This window comes from Pagrus major, chromosome 14 (assembly GCF_040436345.1).
Source record: "Pagrus major chromosome 14, Pma_NU_1.0".
Lineage (NCBI taxonomy): Eukaryota > Metazoa > Chordata > Actinopteri > Spariformes > Sparidae > Pagrus > Pagrus major.
This window is the reverse complement of record NC_133228.1, coordinates 7,053,833-7,074,010: the sequence shown is the minus strand read 5'-3', so window position 1 is coordinate 7,074,010 and position 20,178 is coordinate 7,053,833. Positions and strand designations below refer to the sequence as shown.

At 42.6% G+C, this 20,178-nt stretch overlaps 1 protein-coding gene across 1 annotated transcript in view; it reads right to left on the bottom strand.

The window, feature by feature from the left end:
- The window catches only part of nav3 (neuron navigator 3), a 209,165-nt gene that overhangs the window by 137,562 nt on the left and 51,425 nt on the right, over positions 1–20,178 (bottom strand). The window contains exons 2-3 of the mRNA XM_073480877.1: positions 10,847–10,964; positions 8,400–8,452 (exon numbers count right to left, since the gene is read on the bottom strand). Of these exons, the coding sequence (XP_073336978.1) occupies positions 8,400–8,452; positions 10,847–10,964 (171 nt within the window). The remainder of the gene's footprint in view (positions 1–8,399; positions 8,453–10,846; positions 10,965–20,178) is intronic.

The window sequence follows — 20,178 nt, the reverse complement described above, 5'->3', positions numbered from 1 at the left end:
ACCAACTGACTCTCATAATAGGTGAGTCGCCTGACAGCCAGGGCTGGTATACTCAAATTAACAACCTGAGGAATAGTGTCACACAGATGCCAGTTTGTTGGCCTTGCAGGAACCCAGGCCAGCGACTCAAATTAGGAACACGATCAATTAGAAGCAGAGATTAATAGTGAGCTGGGCGGATGATAGAGCGTCAGGCCGGTGAAGATGATACTACTGAGTGGCTCGTGTCGTGTGTCCTCTTGTCTGGCTGGTGTGCGGGCTGCCAACAGATGGGGACCAGATGAAACTGCTGGGCTTTTATGGTCTCCAAGAAACCCTAGACTCAATTAGGCCTCAAAGGCAGCAAGTCCAAATGTGTTTCTGGGGCCAAAATACTGAGCTGTGTGACTTTTCTAGTTTAAGTAGAAATTAGTAATCACTTGCTGATTCATATGGGTTTGGTAAGTTCGGTTTAGTGGAAAGATTCTAAGTCACCCACTTCAGTTCTGATCCAATTCAGATACTTGAATTGGGATATCTGCTTCTACCGATATTGGAACCAGACTGTAGTTGGGTTCACATCCAGTCATAAAGCTTTATGCTTCCCCTTTCAGGCTCTGTGTTGTTTGATGCGTGACTCAGGGTTTGGATTTTGGATATTAGATAATGTTGCATTAGACCTCACATCTATTTTCACTTGCCTGTTCGGACAATTTCACAAGGCATTCCACTTGTATCACAGAGTTTACTTGCCCTGGACAAGCTTTACTGTTGAGCCCTGTGAGTTAGCATCCACAGCTACTAGCTCCATTGTTGTTAGCAGCAGGGGGATATAAAAAAAAAACATCAGACAATGGAGTCTGGACTGGTACATGGATCGATGACATCAATCCAATATCCGATGAGTAACTCACGCCAGTATCAGCACCTGATAAAGATGTTGGATTGGATTGGTCCCATCTCTACTAAGTTAACAACTATTGGATGGATTGCCATGAAATTTACAGACATTCATGTCTCCTTTGGGATGAATCCTAATGACTTTAGTGATCCTTGAATTCTTTATCATGACATTCTTTGGTTTACAATTAGATACTTGCAGAACAAATGTTCCCATCAGACTATTTCCTTTCTCCTTGTTGTGGCAATTCTATGCAATGCAATGTGTATCTTGAAATATGTTGTGCACTTAAATTTGACAAACTATTACAATCTCACACAAACACTCCCTCAATGTAAATCAACAGCGAGATAAATTACACTGTCAAATCAAACTGGATTGGACATTAGCTAGAGCTGCAAATAGCTGATCTAAATATGATCCATGACACACTTTAAAATCCAATACCACAAATGAAAAGCAACAAACACGGGCCGACTTTAAAGTGGTGAGCTGTTCGATGTAATCTCTCCTACTTTGACCTGCACAGCCTTCGGCTGACAGAATCTCTGTGTCTTTGCATTTCTGTAAGATTCTGACAAGTGTTTGTTTTTCCCCTGAATCCTTTGCTGAGGTCGCTCGAAGCTCAACACACAAGCACATACACACACCCAGAAAGTGAAACTGCACAGTCATCCGTATTGCAGGGAAGCGCTCTGTGGTTTGCTAATGATGTCTGTCTATAATGAGGAGGATTAGTGTAGCGGGGCTTTAATATTTTCTGCTGAATGGGCCTCTTCTCCCATCCCTCGTCTGTCGTTCTTGTGTTTGAGCATGACTCTTCTGAGGAATGAAGAAAAAAAAAAAACCTTTGCTCCATTCAAAAAACCTGGGTGAGCATCTAATTCCTTTGGATGTCTGTACAATTACGGGAAACTGCACTGTCAGAGGGCGTGAGGAGTTACATGGTGGAGGGATTGCAGAGTGTGATGCAAGGTGAGTGAGATGTTTGAGGGCTTTAATCCACAGGAGGCATTTATAGTTTTACATCATATGCCATTATACAAAATCCTAAAATGAGAAGAGGGTCAAATCCATCCATTGCAAGTACACAAAGACAATAAAGACAATAAAGACCAAACTAAGAGGAGAAGGCAAACAAATTGGGTGTATGTGACACTCTTCTTCCCCTGATGACCCTTCTGTCTGTATTCCAACCTGCCTCACATCACTCTTTAGCCACTGAATCAAATCCTTGTTGTAAATGTTTTTGATCTCTACTCTCATCTATTGTCACACAGCTGAAAAACACCAAAGAGATGTATTCAACCCAGTGGAAAAGAAACAAAAGCAGACTCAAATCTCCTCCGTGTTGAAAGCCCCTCACCCTATCGCCACACTCCTGTCACTCCTTATTCTCATCACCTTCGCTGGCTTCCTCGGCGGTTTGCAGATGATTCCTTCCGGGACCAAACATGTGGTCGGGGGTCTGCTTCTGTAGAAAAGCCCCGCTCTCAATTTCAGGAACAAATTCCCAGCAATCACGAGTTCCTGCACCAATAAATCCAACCTAACTATTCCACGAAACACAGCAGCCACAAGCCCTTCTGGGAAAAACGTGCATGGCCACGATTTTGACCGCTCTGACCACTGGGACCGCCAGGCCTCGAATGTGAGGAATCCCATTTGAATTAACAATGTAGATGTTTCACAAGCCTACGAGGAATGCAAAATCTTCCATTACTGAAAGCAACTACTGCACAGTACAAAGGTAGTGGCTCCTGCACTTTTGTTCTATCCTCAGGAGAAACACCAAGAAAGGAATTAAAAGTAGTAAGATGAGGGATTTGGGGGATCTAAGAGAAGATCAACAAGCTATTAGTTAAAGGCTTAAAGTGCAACTATAGCTCCTTTATTTATTGCATTATTTTCAGTCCAAGCTTAAGAGGAGGATCAAGGGACCGCATTTTAAAAGCTGTGACATTTCTTCAGTTTCACATGAGCAATCAAGTGACCAAAGGCTGACGATTAAGGATTAATAGAGCATGCCCGCACACTATAAATGCAGGATTTTATCGTACACTGTAGCAGTAAAGAGATCAAAGGTCAGATTCTTTTACATATTGTTCTTGATGAGAGCAAATTAGAGCAAGTAGAGGAGGGAAAATGAGGAAAGGGCAGCTATTAATTCATAACTCTACTGCTCTTCGCTGTGCCATCCCATGAGCACTCTGAGCAGTCAGAGGCGGTACCCTTTGGCTTTATAATAATAAGGACTAAGTATTCAGGCGCCAGTTTGAAGTCAGGAAGTGGCTTGCCGAGTTCAAAGAAAGGAAATGTGGAGATTCCGTAGCTTGATCTGATCAGGTATCAAAGTTCATAACTAACCAGAGTGGCACTCAGTAGAGTGCATACCTCCACCAACCAACATGCCAACCAACCAACCAACCAACCAACAAACAGACATGGGTGAAAACATAACCCTTATTTGTGGAGGTAAATATTACCATAACTCCAGTGATAAATGCAACTGATACGAATTATCTTTGGAAGGGAAACAGGAAGTCAAAGGAATTGGCTGCCGGTGGCCGACATTTCTGAAGAGCCTTAGCAGTCTTTTGTTGGCAATCACTCTTACAGATTGTCCACACATCGGCCAAGTTTTTCTGTTGGATTAGCCTTGCAGGAAACGCTAACTCTTGAACTGACTTGCGGATCTCTTGCATTGTGAACACGGCTTTAGACAAAAAGAGTGCATTATGGATGTAGATTATCTGAAAAGCTTGCAGATGCTGGTGCCGTTCTGAGCTCTGCTCGTCAGCTTCCAGCAGCTGCTCAGTTGGCCTCTGTCCACCCTCCAGACCGGCAGCGACCCACCACTTAGAGGAACAGCCTTGTGACTGCAGGATCACCGTTTCAAGTCCCAAATGGGGAAAAATCTGTGCAGAGGAAGTAAATCAGACTCATCTGCCCCTCCACTGACAGCTGCTGCTACTGTGATGTCTCTGGCCAAGGCGTTTAAGCTCCAGGTGCTAGGTGGCCAGTGGCAGGTTTCCAAAATTCACAGCTCGTGTTGTCAATATGCAGCCAAAAGTAAAAAAGAAAAAAGCTCCAGATTTAGTCAGTATAGGGGAAAAGTTGTCAGTAAATAACTAAAGTTTCAGATTGATATTAGTGCTCAAACCCATGGGATAAATGAGCCAAACAGAATACTTGGTGAGTCATTTGTTCTAGTGTCATCACCTTGATCTCTTGGGGTTAGTTTGGCTCATTTCATCAGGCCAAGCAGGAAAAAAAACACATTATTGCCTTTTAGTTCTGCTCTGCTTCATGTTCACATTGACTTTTTACAAATGAACCAAGAGCTGTAAGCATTCAGTAACATGGATTCAGTGGTTGGGGAGTTTGGCAACTGTCATCCTGCATCATCGAATTTTGGTGACTAACAGGCAGTCATGCTGCAGTTTATGGTGCCTAATGTTAGTTTTTATTCCCCAGTGTCACCAAGAGTTCACAGAGACATAACTGACTTTGAGCTTGAATAGTAGAGACTGCAACTCAGCTTCATTTTATGAATAATTATAACCAAAAACAGGAGGAAAAAGAGGTTTCTTTTACCGTAACAGAGATAGTTACTGCATGGTCACTGACTTTTATTTCTTTTTAAACGAGGAACCGCCAAAATAAATGGAGTAGAAAATTAACTTTTGCTTTTTTATTAAATATATATGTTCTTTCTGCAACACAATGACTAAAAAGGACTAGACCTTTGTTCTATATTTCGTTTAGGTGTGTACATTATCCCAAACATTCTCAACGATGTCCATACCCACTTCTGAGAAAGAGTGAGGTAGAAGTTGGTGAATAAGACAAAACTCAATGTGAGTAAAACTTTAAAGCATTAACTCGTGCGTGAACAGTCCAGTCAGAATTTCATCAGCGATGATGGTTGGTTTAACAGTGAAGACAACAACTCCCATGATCCCACGCTACTTCATGATGTCATCAAAATACATTTGTTTTCATTGTTCTGATTGAGAGATCCCCTAGCAGCAGAAGTTACATATTGTGTATTTGAGGAAAATCCCAGCCCTTGCTGATGCATATGTTACCGTGGTTACCAAATGACTTGCAAAAATACATACAGTGCTCATACAGATCGACTATAAGATCTGTTCCTTAATGGATCACGGCCAGAAGATGTATTTAAAAGAAGTTTAGCTTTTAAATTTAGGATAAAATCACATATGTATCACTATAAAATACTGTGGTTGGTCCATTTTGCTTCATGAAGACAAACAACATGCACTTGAGAGCATCCAGAGTAAAACTTCCAATGGGTCTTGGCCAAGATAATTGGTCTGCCACAGACTTTGATTGACAGCTTTCACACGAACTGAGCCAAACTAGATATTGCACCAAACTGAACATGCAAGGTGTGAAAGCACCTTTAGTCCTCCTCTCTTTACACTATGCAACCAACTTAGATATTAAAATCCCATTAAATGCAAGTGTTAAACCCATCTACAGTTCAGTAGGTTTGAGTCTTGCACCTGTTCTATTAACCAACTTTGTGCTGTTCTTTACTTTGTCTGATGCAAACTCAGAGCCAGCATGTCTTCAAAGCAACTTCTTCATTAACTCTTCCTTTCACCTTCAACAGTATAAAGCTTTGATTTTTCTATACAGTAATTGTGCTAGCTTCTACATCTTTGTGGCTGTTATGTGTATGTCTGTCTGTGTGTGGCTGTCAGATGTTTCCTTCCCTTTGTGCCCACACTATAAGCTACCATGCTTCCTCAAACTTTAGATTCCCAAGCTGTGGTCAGAGCAGGTGTTGGATGAATGGGCTTAGTAAGTCACTGAGACAAAGAACTGAACAAACCACACAAACACAACCACACACGGAGGTCGTTGGCATATCGAGCCACATGCTTGCAGCGCTGCTCGCAGCTCGCCCTTAGTGACCAGTGCGTCAGTCTGGACTCATCTGTTTCTGGCCAGGACCACAATCACTTAATGTGACAATAAATAAATAAATAAATAAAAGCACAGCTGTTTATCTTTCCAGCGCCGGTTTTGACACATTGAACTCACACAGTGACATTAGAGGTTACCGGGTTCAAACGACTTTAGGTTTTCTTCCTTCCTGGTTCTTTAATGTTGTTTTTCTAACAGAGTGCACATTCTGCTTCCATTACAGCTGCACCCACCAAGGAGGAAAAAATAAAACAGCTGAACACTGTCCTGAGAAAAAGCCAGTTGTAAAATACATTGTGCTACATTCCTGTGATAGGACACTTTTCAAAAGATTCCTTGATTTCCCTCAGACACCCCCAGAGAGTTTATCTAATCCGTTGAATTTTCTATTAATTAGCAGAAACAGTGAAATACGGACATATATTCGGACAAGACAGAAAGAAAATGGTCCAATAAATGCAAAACTGCAGTACAGCAAGCAAGCAAGTAAGAACAGCTCTAACAAAGACTGACACACAAAGACACACGCCGTCAGGACCGAACACACTCCTCGCCCACACTGTCTTACTAAGAAAGCACGGCGAAGCAGCTAAACGGCTTTAGTCACTTTTAATGGCAGGAGGGCAAATGCCTGGGCAAACCAAACACTGCATAAACACTTAGTCAACTCTAGTTAAAGTGAGGGGTAATTATCTCACAGTGACGACAATCAGCGGTTATACAGACCGTCATCTCATTAACAGAGGGGAAAACGACACTGCCAGCATCGCTCAGCCGCATGGCAGCCAGACACACACACACGATTGAAAACGGCACAGTAAGTCAAATATGTGAGGGTCTGAACTTTAACAGCTCTACTGGGTTTTTGCACAAGTGGCCATGATGTAACTACTGTCATCACCATCTTTCTGAATAATAAAGATGGATATGGTTTGTGATTTGAGTTTAAACTTTGTCGGTGGGAGATGATCAATTATCACTTCATCACTACAGTCTTTGAGTATTCTTAAATGTTGCCCCTACTGACCATCGGACACTGCAAACACTTCTCCAACTGTGACCATGCAAATATAAATCAGTGAAAGGTGTTTGTTCAGGTGTTCCCATGTGAGGGTGCATGGCAGGAGGTGAACAATGTATTCATGTCATTAACTAAAATCATCTAATATCAATATCAATTCAACAATGTACAAACACTCTTCATTCCATGAATTCTATTTGGCCTGGTTGAGTGATATTACACTGACAAACTAATAAATATGTCACATTTTAATCCTTGAGCTGTAGATACTTGCATCTACTTTCTATGATTAGGGAGCTTTCTCCACTGGTTCCCAACTAGGATGCTGTGATAACGATGTCTTCTGTAATTAGCATCAGAATCAGAAAAATACTTAAATGATATCCCCAAGGGGGAAACTGGATTGTTACAGTTACCCCTAGAATAGAAATGTTAAAGTAGAAATCATAAGAAACTATTAAATAGAGATTATATAACGAGTGTGTCAATAAACATACATAAAATTAGAATGGCACAGAGCGCATACCTCCACCCAACAGTCCCCTAATGTACCCACTCACAGACACCAGCCACCTAAATACACATCATTTTTTATTTCGCAAAAATACCTCCTGGATCCATACTCATACTACACTGTAAGTAAAGCGTAGACAATATTGAGTAATACTGAAATATAATTGACAATCATTTACAGTATAATGCTGCAGTACACTGGAGTAATTGCAGAGTTGAGTAATTGCTAAAACAACATTAGTATAATTATACAATATTGCACTGAGTTGAAATATTGCACAAAATTGTACAGTTCAGAAGTATTGCACACATATTATAGTCAGTATCGCGCAGATGAAATATAATCTTTGCTTCTATTTGAATCATTCATCAATCATTTTGACCTCTTTGGGCCTCCAAAATTAAATTTAGAGAAGTTTAGAAGGGGACTGTGTCTTTGGTAGAACTGCTAGCAACTCATAGACCTCTGCAATGTGACAAGGTTCCCCAATCAGACACCGCTTTGTAAGGAGGCATTAGCCAAAAAAGGTTGTGAGGCTCTGATTTAACAACACAATGTAATTTTTTAAAAGCTTTCTATATGTATTTAATTATTTCATGACAGCTGTCAAACAAGTGTAGTGGAGTAAAAAGCACAATAATTCCCTCTGAAATGTAGAATACAAAGTATAATACAAGTTTCTCACAATTGCAAATGAGTAAATATACTTAGTTACTTCATGGAAGTGGAGTAATCATTTAACTGTAATTTTAGAGTCATCTCTAGATCAGAAAGAAATCAGAGCATCACCTGAATTCTGTGAAATGTTGCGTTATTGCTGCATCACCATACTGGCTGCGTGTAATCTAGGAATTTAAGTTCATCACACTGTTGCGCTCTGTTATTTTCAGTTTAAAAAAAAGTGTAAAACCACAAATGTGAAACTTAACTGCAGCCTAACAGCAGGGCAGTTAAAAGTAGGTACCTCAGATAAATATTCCTCATGTAACAGTGCATTAAAGGATGGCTGAAGCTGAAACACTCACCATTTGCGACTGGCTCCTGGGGCTGCCATTGATATCCTCCACCTTCTCATTCGCTGTGTGAGAAAAGGAAATGAAGAGTTTTATTGTCGTCCCATTCTGAACTTCAACGTCCCCACGTCTAATCACTTTTGAGTTCAGGTGCACAAATCCAGCAGGAAACCCTCCGTTGAGTTAAGCATGGGAGAGTATGTGTGTATGTGTGTGCGTGAGTGTGTGTGTGTGCGAATGTGTTGACGTGCAGAGCGACGCAGGAAAGGTCTGGGAAGCAAAGCTGCCTAATTCGTCAGCTGCTGCCAGAGAATTTCTGACAGGCCAGCTTGGCCTCATTGTCTTTTCGGGCGAGCAGGGAGGGTAAAGTTTCAATCCAACAGAGAGAGAGAGAGAGAGAGAGAGAGAGAGAGAGAGAGAGAGAGAGAAAGAGGGAGAGGGGGGGCAGAGAGAGAGAGAGAGAGAGAGACAGAAAGAGAGAGAGAGGGAGAAGTTAGAGAGAGTAAGGAAGTTGGACGGGTTGAAAAAAATGAGAGAGACTTAGAGAGACAGACAGCATCAGTGAGAAGGCAGCATGTGTAATAGAGAGGAAAATGTGTTTTGTGTGTGTGTGTGTGATAAACAGAGGGAGAGGGAGTCCCAGAAAGTGAAAAGTTGATGGAAGAGAGGACAGACATAAGAGGAAGAAAAAGAATGTATGAGAGGGAAGATTTTTGAAAAGACCCAAAGACACAATTGCATAAGAGAACTGAGTCAGTGAATTTTGAGCATTTTCTGATGTTGCGTCCCCTATCAGCGGTGCCTACCACAATGCAGACTGTTTCAAAAATGATTAGTATGACTGTTTTCTTCCATACAACCTCTATGGTTAGTGTTTCAGTAAATAGTACTTGTTTATGCTTGAGGAAAGAGTGTAATTATAGTTAAAGATACCAGCAATCGGTTGTACATAGACTGCATGTGCCAACAAATGTGTGATCCCGTCTCCGTATGCAGACACCCACTGTACAAATCGATCAGTGTGCATGTGCTGTAGACAGTCTAAGGCTTACAAGAAGCCCAATCGCCAGAATAAAATGTTGGCATTGTACGTTTCTGTGAGCTATGGATATGTTCAAGTTTGTACGTTTCATATCAACATTTCTACAAAGCGATTCTTGTCACCTGACCCAAACAGCAGTGATCAGTGACTCAACTCTGTGGGGCTGCATATCACTACTACTACTAACACTTTGCAGCCAAAAAACATGTTTTTTTAAGACATTGGAACAATTCCAGCCGTGTTTGTGGAGACAAAACCAGGTAAGCGAAAACATGATCTTTTTCTAAGTTTTTGTGCCTAAACCTAACCAGACCATTACAACATAAAATCAAAAATTTGTTACAGGAAGATGCCTCCCCCCACCTCCAGCTGCTGCCCTAAGCTAACATGTCTCTGACCAGTCTGCCGTCCATGAGACAGAATCTCAAAAATATCAAAGGAACACTTACTGAGATTAATAACTTAAATGCCATTACTGCATTTTAATTGGAAATCTCACACTACTGCTGAAAATGGTAATCACAATATTGTAATGAGTTATTGCCCAACTCCGGTTAGAGCAAGTGCGAGAAAAAGATGGGAGAAAAAGAGGAGAGCAAGAGAAAGTAGGATTGGAGAGAGAAATGAAAGACATGAGGGTTGAGAGAGACGGAGGGAGAGAGAGACCCAGAAAAAGTTCAACTGTGATGGAGTGAGAGAGAGAGAGAGCGAAAGAGAAAGGGAAAGAGAGAAGGAGAGCGCCAGATAGGAAGAGAGACGCTGAGACATAAAAGGGGAGTGAGGGACAGACAGGAAGACAGAGAGGAAGACAGGAAGAGAGAGAGATAAACTCTCTCTGGGGTCCAACTGGAGACACATGCTGCTGCGCCCCTGGGTGTCAGAGTCATGGATCTCTGCTTCTGCAACTCGCCCAGCACCCAAAACAAGAGAGAGCTGCTGTGATTTGGCCCAAATACTGTATCAGACTGAGGAACAGCTTCCCTCCAACTCACCACAACAAAGTGTGTGTGTGTATGTGTGTGTGTGTGTGTGTGTGTGTGTGTGTGTGTGTGTGTGTGTGTGTGTGTGTGTGGGTGGTCGCTTCATCTACCAGACAGAATGAATTATAGACCCATGCAGTGTTTTATGACTGGATTTGTTCATCTTTGCTTTATTAATATTTCTTTTAAACACTGAAAGTAATACCTGGAGTGAGACATTAAACTGCGCTGGTAACAGAACTTTCTCTCCTGTCATGATAATTATGCAGATTAGAGTTGAATGGACTGAAAGGTGTGAAGTGAATCACTTGGGCATTAAAAGATGGAGAAAGCTTGGATGAAGAGGAGAGGGAGGGACTAGAGTCACAGACACAGGTGTGTGAGTGTGTGTGTGTGTGTGTGTGTGTGTGTGTGTGTGTGTGTGTGTGGATCCCTACCTATGATCTGGATGATCTGTGCCAGCAGGACTCCATCGGTGACGTCCTGGCTCAGGTCCTTGATGAGGCGCTGACAGCCGGACTTGGCCAGGTAGTGATTGGCCCAGTCGGTGTAGATCTGCAACGACACAACAAACATCCTGTAAGTGCGTGTGTGAGAAACAGAGACAGAGAGTAGGTGTGCGTAAATTGTGTGACCAACACTGAGGTTTTACAGGTGTTCCTGTTTTTTGTACAGCAAATTGATTTATTTGATGATAATATAGTGTGTACACAAGAGCACAAAATGAGTGTCTTTTATGATGTGAAAGGACACACTGGCAACCCTTACTCTTCCATTTTGCATTTCTAAAATAACACGACAAAGTGACAACAGATAACATATAGTAATAAATAATTATATGATCTGAACAGGAATTCTCTGGGTTCAAAAGTCCATTTGGGAAATCTGAAATTCAGAAATCCTTTTACTATAACGTAACTATGTTTCCATCCAACTGCCTCTGTGTGCATTAAACAGTAACATATGAAAAAGCTGCATGGAAATGGAAAAAAATCAGATTAAATGTATTCAATCTAAAAACCATTTTCATAGTGAGAGTAAGGAAGTTAGATGGTGGTTGTTTCAGTTTCTGTACTAAAAGGGCCATGGAAGAGATTTGTAATCCAAATTCTGACTGACAGCAGTAAAGATTCAACTCACAAGACTTTACAGGACTTTCTGAGGTTTATAACTGCTCTAAACATAATCAATAGCTGGTGTGAAACATTTGAACAAACTCCTTTTCATGACATTTCTTATCTTTTTGTGAAAATCTTGACATTTGAGACTCTCTGTCCAACTTAGATTTGCTTTCATTGAGCACACTGCTCTGCCTCTCAGTTTTCTCTACAATGTAGTGCTAAATGTCCTGCCAGGGAGTGCTGTCCAAACACTCAGACTCCCTGCACGTCTCCGCTACTCAAACACAAATATTTCATCAAGCTTTGGCACTCTAATCTCACAGAGAACACCACTGTTGATGATCTTTCTCCATGAGATTCATAAAGGATCCAAACAAACACCTTGACTATAGATAGATGTTTAAGTGACAACCCTTTTTCAATACAGTACCCAAATGTAAGACAATACACAATCTTTCAGATGTCTGCTGGATGTTTAGTTGCCTTTACTTTTACAACAATCTTAAAATGGAATCTTTATCTAATTTAAATTAAACGACTGTTATAATGAATCCAGTCTTAATCAAGACGTTAGCTGCAACAGGTGGATTCACTATCCCAACAATGTGTCTACATCCGGAAGAGCAGCATGTCAGATAATCTTTTGTATTGTCACCTAAACCTCTTAACAGCCGCTTTGTCTTTCATTAGAGCCCATAAGCTGACCGATAAGCGTCGCTTCGTCCGCCAGGCAACAGATTGATCTCGACAGCTGCTGCGGTTTCTCCAGGCTCCGAAGACGAAATATGTGAATCACATTTGGCCTCTAAGCTCTTGGCCTCATGAAAGCAGACATATACTGAGAGAATCAGGTTCTCTTGTGTGGAAACATTTTTCACGAACAAACTTTAGGATCGAAGAAAACTCTAAAGGTTGAAGCTCTGTCCCTGGTTCAAGCAGCCCAAGCACTTCATTTTGCAGTTTTTTCCTCCAGTCACCAAACTTTCTGAGATTTCGTTCCAGACACCTCTCACTAAGAACCAGACAGCACCTGAGAAATGACAACATTAACTAGAAAAGAGATCCGGTTCCTCCCACTGTGCAGTGGGTGCGTTTGATGCAAATTTCCATAGACAGCCATGGAGGAACATCTTTATTTCTGCTAGGCTTGAACTGAGAGTCTGGGACCCACAAAAAGTCTGTACCAGCCCATATAAAGACACTTACTGCTGCACTGCAGCCTCAAACTTTTCTTGTTATGCCCGGATTTAACACACAAAAAAGCAATACAGGGGCTCGAACAGCATGAGAGACTTTGAATGATGAAAATCCCCAAAGAAATGTAAGATCTTCCATGAGGGTTTGGTGTGGACCTCATAAAACGAGTCCCTTAATGTCCATAAGTAGAATCACTTCGGATGTTAAGTTCATACTCATGTGGTGTCTGTGCAATACCTACTCTCAGTCAAAGAACTTTAACATCTCTGTCTCTGGATTTTCTGCAGACGAACTTTCTATAACAAGAACAGGGTTTTCAGCATCTCTAATGGTAGACACTTCCCCAAGGAATTCCCTAGTAAAACTTAACTGTTTCTCATGATGAAATAATCCGTTTTTCCCCTCATTTACCTCACACACCGCTCCCAATTAAAACCATTCCTCTCCCGCTCTTTTGTTTTCTTGGAAGCAAGACTTTTTTTGCTGCTATAAAGATGCCGCCTCTCAGAGGTTTGTTTCTGTTGTGGTTTCCTGCTACGACTCTCTCCATGATGAGATGTCGTAAAGGGCGAAACGAAATGAGAGCCGTCAGAGGGGAAAGCACACATTTAAACATGGACAAACACGCAGCCACCCAAACCTGCTTGCACACAAACGGACACGCACACAGAAAATCACACCTCAAATGCAAGCCACATCCCATCGGGGGGCAGGTAAACAAACAGTGGAGCAGGAGAGTGGAGAAAATGTGTGTGAAAGAGAGAAATAGAGTGTGCGCTGCTCCTGCTGACAGTCACATCAGGCTGCAGCAGATCCCACCAAGCTGCCGGACAGTTAAGTTCCTCAGAGACCTGGTGCGAAGAGGAAGGGGAGGGGAGTTTGATTTGTTTCATTGTCCCAGCAGCCACCTTTGACTGCCATACATCTGTCTCTTTATCTCCTCTCTTGCCCTTAAAAAGGTGCAGGTACAGAGGATTAACGCCTCTGCAGAGGAACAGAGAGATAGACCGTCAAAGTAAAGACTCTCCCGACAGCAGATGTCAGGTTTCAATCCAAATGTTGCTCAAAATGGAACTAAACGTCCCGAAAATATGCAAAAAGAAGTATGAATTAATGTTCTTTTTCTTTCTACTTTTAATTCCCCAGTTAGGCCAGGTGCCATTACAAGTTTGCAGAAGAAGAAGAAGAAGTATTTCAAAGAGTGCTGCCAATCAAACCTTAAATGAAGAAATGTGATGTGGAGAACATGATGGAAATATGGCAATTATGTTCAAACAGATCAGAGTTTTTCATGAAGAGTGACAGGTAAGTAAGTTCAACACCAGCACCCCACAGGGCTGTGTGCTCAGCTCCCTCCTGTTCACACTGAACACCCGTGACTTCACTCCCAGAGTTCAAGAGAATTCTTTAGTGAAGTATGTAGACGACACCACCATCATCTGCTGCATATCCACTGCCATACCCTCAGACCACAGAGCAGCTTCTTTCCTCAGGCTGTGAGGCTGCTCAGTTAATCCTCCACTCTCCACCATATAAAATAGTTTGTTCTTGTATCTTTGTTTCTTTTTCTGTGATGTAGCTGTGAAAAGGACTCAAACACCTTAACTCATATGTGTCCCGTATGTCGTGATCTACGTTTCCACTGCACTGTGTTGCATTTTGCTTTTAATGATGCTTTCCTTCTACGGCGGTCCGTAAAAAAAAAAAAAAAAAAAGTTATGCAAAATTTCAACTGCTTTTTCACTGCGCAAATTGAAAGTGCCCCAAAAAACAGATGGATAGAAAACTATCAATGTTTCTCGGCAAAGAGAGGTCATTCAGTCATTTCCTCAATTCCCGTGTAGGGAGAAAGTCAGAAATGAGGAGAGGAGGTACAGGGAGCAATCCAGATACCCGACAGAGTAATTCAATTTTGGTGAGTTTGTGGCTAAAATAGCCAGCTGCCTCTGCGTCTGCTGCAGCTCCTGCAGGGATGTGATACCAATAAACACACCCCCCCCAGGGCTATACACTACCTACACAGCCTGGAGGTCAAACTACATTTGCATCTGATTTGGACAGTTGTCTTTATGCTGCACGCTGCAGTGGATTAGCAGCGTTTGCCACAGCGAGAACTATTCAGCCTCACACAGGCTGACAATCGCAGGAAAGTAAACCAAATCCACTTTAACAGCCTGCTCCGTGCAAACACTCTTTTCCTGTCTGCAAACACTTGTCTTGCTGACTGATATAAAGCCTGCGCATATGAATCTACAATGGATCAAACAAGGCACTGGAGGTATTCAATAATTAAATTGGAGTCTGGCTTGGACTCCAACAAGCGTCATTCTTTTTAAATGTATCAAACAGCTCTCTGCCAATGATTTGAGAATGGCTGCCTTCCTTCTGTGGTTTAAACAGAAGCTCAATGTCAAGTGAGCTGCAGTGAAATGGATGGATATATGAATCTGGACGTCCCATCAAGGTCGAAATGGACCACACATCCCCCTTCCACCCAAACCTAATACAGCAATGAATTATGGTCCACAGGTGGTCCAAATCTGATCACCAGAACAAGGGTGCCCATGACATAACAATATCTCAGCCAGCTGTACGGCTATAGCTGGCCCTGTTCTGGCCCAGAACTGAGACCTTTGTTACAGGCACCTGTGTTTTGGCTACCAGATCTGGACCGCCTTCTTTTAACTTCTAACAAACACTTGAGCAAAAAAACTTCAGCTTCTTGTAAAACAGCCTATTTTTACTTTGTTATGGAGCAGCAGGGGAACAGATTTTTTAAGTCATTCAATCCCTGTTGCCTCCTCCTGAAAAGCCCCAGTTGCTGGAATGTATTCATATTGAGGACTTTGTGACAGCTCACAATAACGCTGAGTCACTTTCTATGGTTTGTTTTGGTCCAACCTGCCCACTTTGGTACAGCGTGTACTCCGAAATTCTGTTTTCAGCTGAAATATGTCAACTTGTGGAAGTGAAAGCCATCATGCTGGAAAACACTTTTTCAGCACTTCCACAGGGACATAATTAAGTTTCTAGCCAAAACCCGTCTTCGGTTGACTTTATTGCTGTATAAACCGAGTGCATACAATTGATTCACATTGTTTTGTTTCACACACAGATCAAACTGGATTACAAATTGCCAGTCATCTCAGGAAATCTGAAGAAAACTGGATAACTGCTGCCGTGAAACAGCTGCAGGAAGTGTCGGCCAGTGTGGACATTCTCAGAACTCCCTTCTCAGCAGATCAGTTTGAAACATTACAAGCAAAGAATCAACTTCAGCAGAGTTCAGACAAATCGAGGCAAAGATGAGGGAAGACAGAACTTAAAGTTCAGTTAGAAAAAAGGCTTAAAGTTGCAGTGTCCTGGGTTCGAACCTGACCTGAGACCTCTGCTCCCCTCTCCTCCCCTCTCCTCTCTGGGCTTCCTGACAAAGCAGACATCAAAGAAACATGCTTTAAGAAGGCTGCCTCCTGTCTCTGCGTGAGCGCCGACTCACTGATCCTCTCACTTCACGACTCCTCAGAGTTCAGTCTGTCAGCCTCCTGCACTCGTTAGCCTCTCCTCTCTGAATCCCAATCGCTTTGGGAAGCAGAGCTACGACAGAGACAAAACATCAGCAATAACGCCACCTTCACTGGAGCTGACTGAGACTACTGACATCATAGAGACACACAAGCTGGATGAGACAACATGCACACACACACACACATACATGCACATACAATCTACACATTCCCCAGCCACTTACACACAAGCAAACACAGTGAATCCCCCTCCCCTTGCCCACCCTCCTTCCTTTTTCTTCCTTTCGGCAGCCAGCATCAATCAGCACAAGTCCATTCTCTGTGATGATGTTATCCTTTTTGATGTCACAAGAAGTATCTTCTTCTTTTGCCCTCTCTTCTCTTCCTCTCTACCTGCTCTGCAGATCTCTCCACTGGGAGCCGGGGATCCCAAACGCTGCCACACAAACAGCCGCTCTCACCCCAGAGCAGATAAACTGCCTTCAACAGTCCTGATCACAATGCAGTGACTACAGCTACGCAGGTATTATTGGCACAGGCTGCAGTAGCGCTGCTCAGCCTCCGGGGGGAGCCGGGTAGAGGGAGAGAGATGAGATGCTGGAGTGAGAGGAGACGGGGCAGAGAGGGAGTCAAAGTAAGCAGGGCTCACTGTGGTTCCCCTGCATTTAATAATGTGATCCCATTGAATGCCTGTTAATGTATGGGCTCTTTAATCAGGGCATCACTCCAACACCGTCTAATAAATTAAGAACTTAATTACATTCAAGGGGTTTGAGCATATATGCAGTCACTTGGAGGACATTTAGCTGTGTAATGCTGTTTGAAACAGGCAAGCCTGGAGAGACGTCTCCTCTGTGGCTACACTGGCCGGAGAAAACCAGGACTTGGCACCAGCGTCGCTCCCGCATGGGTCCTAAATGTAATTAAACACAACATAAAGCTGCATTAACTAAACGAGCGATGAGCTAGTGGAATCGATGAAGCCGTGATGTGATGGAGCATCCTCCATGATTCTCCGCCTCGTCTCTGTCTCTGGGTCATGACAAACAAGGGGTGATGGACGGATGGAGAAATGGAGAGAGGATCGGATGGCGGCATCGCTGTCAAGTCAGTTTATGGAGCATGGTAGACAAAAAGAGACACAGAAAGTCAAGCTTGTCAGAAACTTTGGACTGGCTGCGCTGCTGACAGGTGATCTCAAACAACAGAATTTGGCCATTTTTATGAAAACAATTATTTCTGCCTGCAATAAGAGGAAAGTAAAAGTGTTATCTTTGTGCACAGTATAATGCTCAGCTGCAAATTCTGTTTGTAGAAAAAGTAAATGATCCCCGCCAGACAGTTTTAAAGGTGTGGTATGTAATGATTGACCAACTGTTGAATACTCCGAACACATAGGGGGCAACATCTCAACAGAGCAACCGCTAACTGCTGCTAACTGTAGCTGCTCTTAGCGAGTTGGCTTAGTTAGCAATGCAGCTAGCAGTCTGGAGCTTGGACCACTGGGGAGCACTGGTGTCATTTACAGTGCTAGCACAGGACGTTTGGACCGTCAGGAAGAGGAGGTTTTCATACCCGGGAAGACCAAGTAGGGAATGCTGGCAGGCAGCTGGACCATGAACATCTATATTCTTCGCATACTGCTAATAACTAAATTTACTAAAATAATTTAGTTAATTTTTGGATTGTTCCAAACCAAAAATCTTTTATGGGTCGTAACAAGCTGCTTTCACAGTCAACCTTCATGGTCGTTTTTCTGATGAGGATGGGCTGGAAAAGTCCTTTCTCAGTGTACTTGAGGTGGAAACTTTCCATGTCACCCTTGTTGCATACTTGAACACGAATGGCCTCCGAAGTAGTTGTGATTTATGAGATCATAATCACAAGTGCACTGACATCTAAGGTGAGCAAAGAGAAACTGTCCTCCTTCAGCAGATTAATGTAAAAACAGCCCTCAAGTGTCAAACTCAGCATTCTGCACATTGAAGGTCAAACATTCAAACGAAATATCAAACAGCAAAACATATTTTGAGTAATGTTAAAGTTGAATTTACAAGGTAGAACGTTATGTCAATCAAGGCTCAAGGACTTGTGACATCTTTTAAATTGGAAACATGGAGTCAGTGAAGGAAGACTGTGGTAGTAATGCCATATGGCCTGGCTTGATGATGATGCTGAGTTTTAAATAACTTTTCTAAAAATAAAGTTTGTGTATCTGGACAGCTGTGCAGTCAAACAGCAAATCTTAGAGGAAGGAAAAGTGTGGATCCATTTTTTTAGGGTCAATCTTGGAGATATCTAACTGTGAGCATCTGCTTCCTTTCCCCTTCAGTGTGTCCACTGCAGAGCAGGTCCAAATGAAAGATAACTATGAGACTTGAACCTTGAGAAATCCTTCAGGGGCAGGCACAACTGTCAGTGTCCAACTACATTATCGGAGCACCTGGAAGCCATTTCCACTATATAAACCTTGTTTTCTGGGACAAGCCTGACGCATCTCTATTCCCTCTGAAACCATCATTATCTTGTCCTGGGAGTGGAATAGAGAGGCCCTCCTTCAAACCCACCTAATCCAGAGGTAATAGCAGCAGGCAGCTTTCCAACATGGCTTTACTCCAATCTCGCAAACACCCAAGTGGGGAGTTTACTCTGACAATATACAAATCGCAGACTCAAAGTTTCCTTGTGGCCTGGCGCTGGCGAGGAGGGATCAAAAATAATAACTTTATTTACGTGACGGCGTTCTCCACAACAATTTTAAGAGGCAGAAAGGGACTGCGATCTGGAGGACGTGAATGGGATGAGCGGGGAGAACACCCTTTGTTGCCGTGCCAACGGTCAATCACAGCCGAGTCTGGGTGTGTGCGGCTGGAGGATTTGGGGGTGAGAGGAGATCTGTCCAGCTGTATTTACAAGACTGATAAAGCAGCTTTACACACAGTGATAAAACACTAATCAGATGCAACTGCAGATGTGAAATAGAAGCAAGAATTAATGTCTAAATCTAAATTGAGGCTTATGAAAACATGTCAATTGACTCTAATCTCTCCTGCCAAGAGAAAGCTCCTTTGACTCCGCAGCCAAAGTCTTACTCAACATTTCCTAAGAGCCTAATAAGCGTGCATCACTGTTTGTTTGGCTTATTTTTTTCCAAGGAAAACTGATTAACATGCACGCTGTGTTCAAGGTCCCGCTGAGTGGTACGTCATTGAGCATCTCCATCCAAGAAGTCGGACATACAGGTGGCTCGATCACTGCAGATAACTGCAGAGCAAGACAAAGGTGAATTTGATTTGTTTTCTAAGCTATTCTAGAAGACTCAAACCTTACAATTTTCAGTCCGGCCCTGACCGAATGACTTCACCGAGACCAGCAGATAAGATGGAGAGATGAGCCTGCTGCTAAAAACTAAAACTTTCAGCCATCGCTCCCTCATGCCACGATCTGCCAAGCCACTTTGTCGTTTCAGGGGAAATCCTGAGCACAAAATGACATAATTGCATGGCTGGGAGAAGTTTGGACACACAATCCATGTTGGATGCGCTCGCACACGTCAGTCATGAGCTGATCTCTCGTATCGCAGCGGGAACCGAAGGCCAACGAGGGAAGGAAGGGAGAGAGAATGAGAGAAAAAAGAGAGAAGATAAGGAAGGAGAATGACAGCTCTAAAGCAGCTTGAAGACAGATGAGAACAACACAATTTGGAGACAGACAGCAGCAGGCAGACGAGAATAAAAGATTGTTGACCAATTTGATAAACTGTCAGTGGTTACAAGCGCCAATTACTGGCAATCATTCGCCAAAGCAGCAAAATTTTAAGGTAGCACACGAGGGAACTATTACAGCTTTCCATTATTTTTTTGCCAGGAAAAATGCTAAAATATCTGATATCATTCTGTTTCATAGCGCCAGCCGGGCACATGAAGG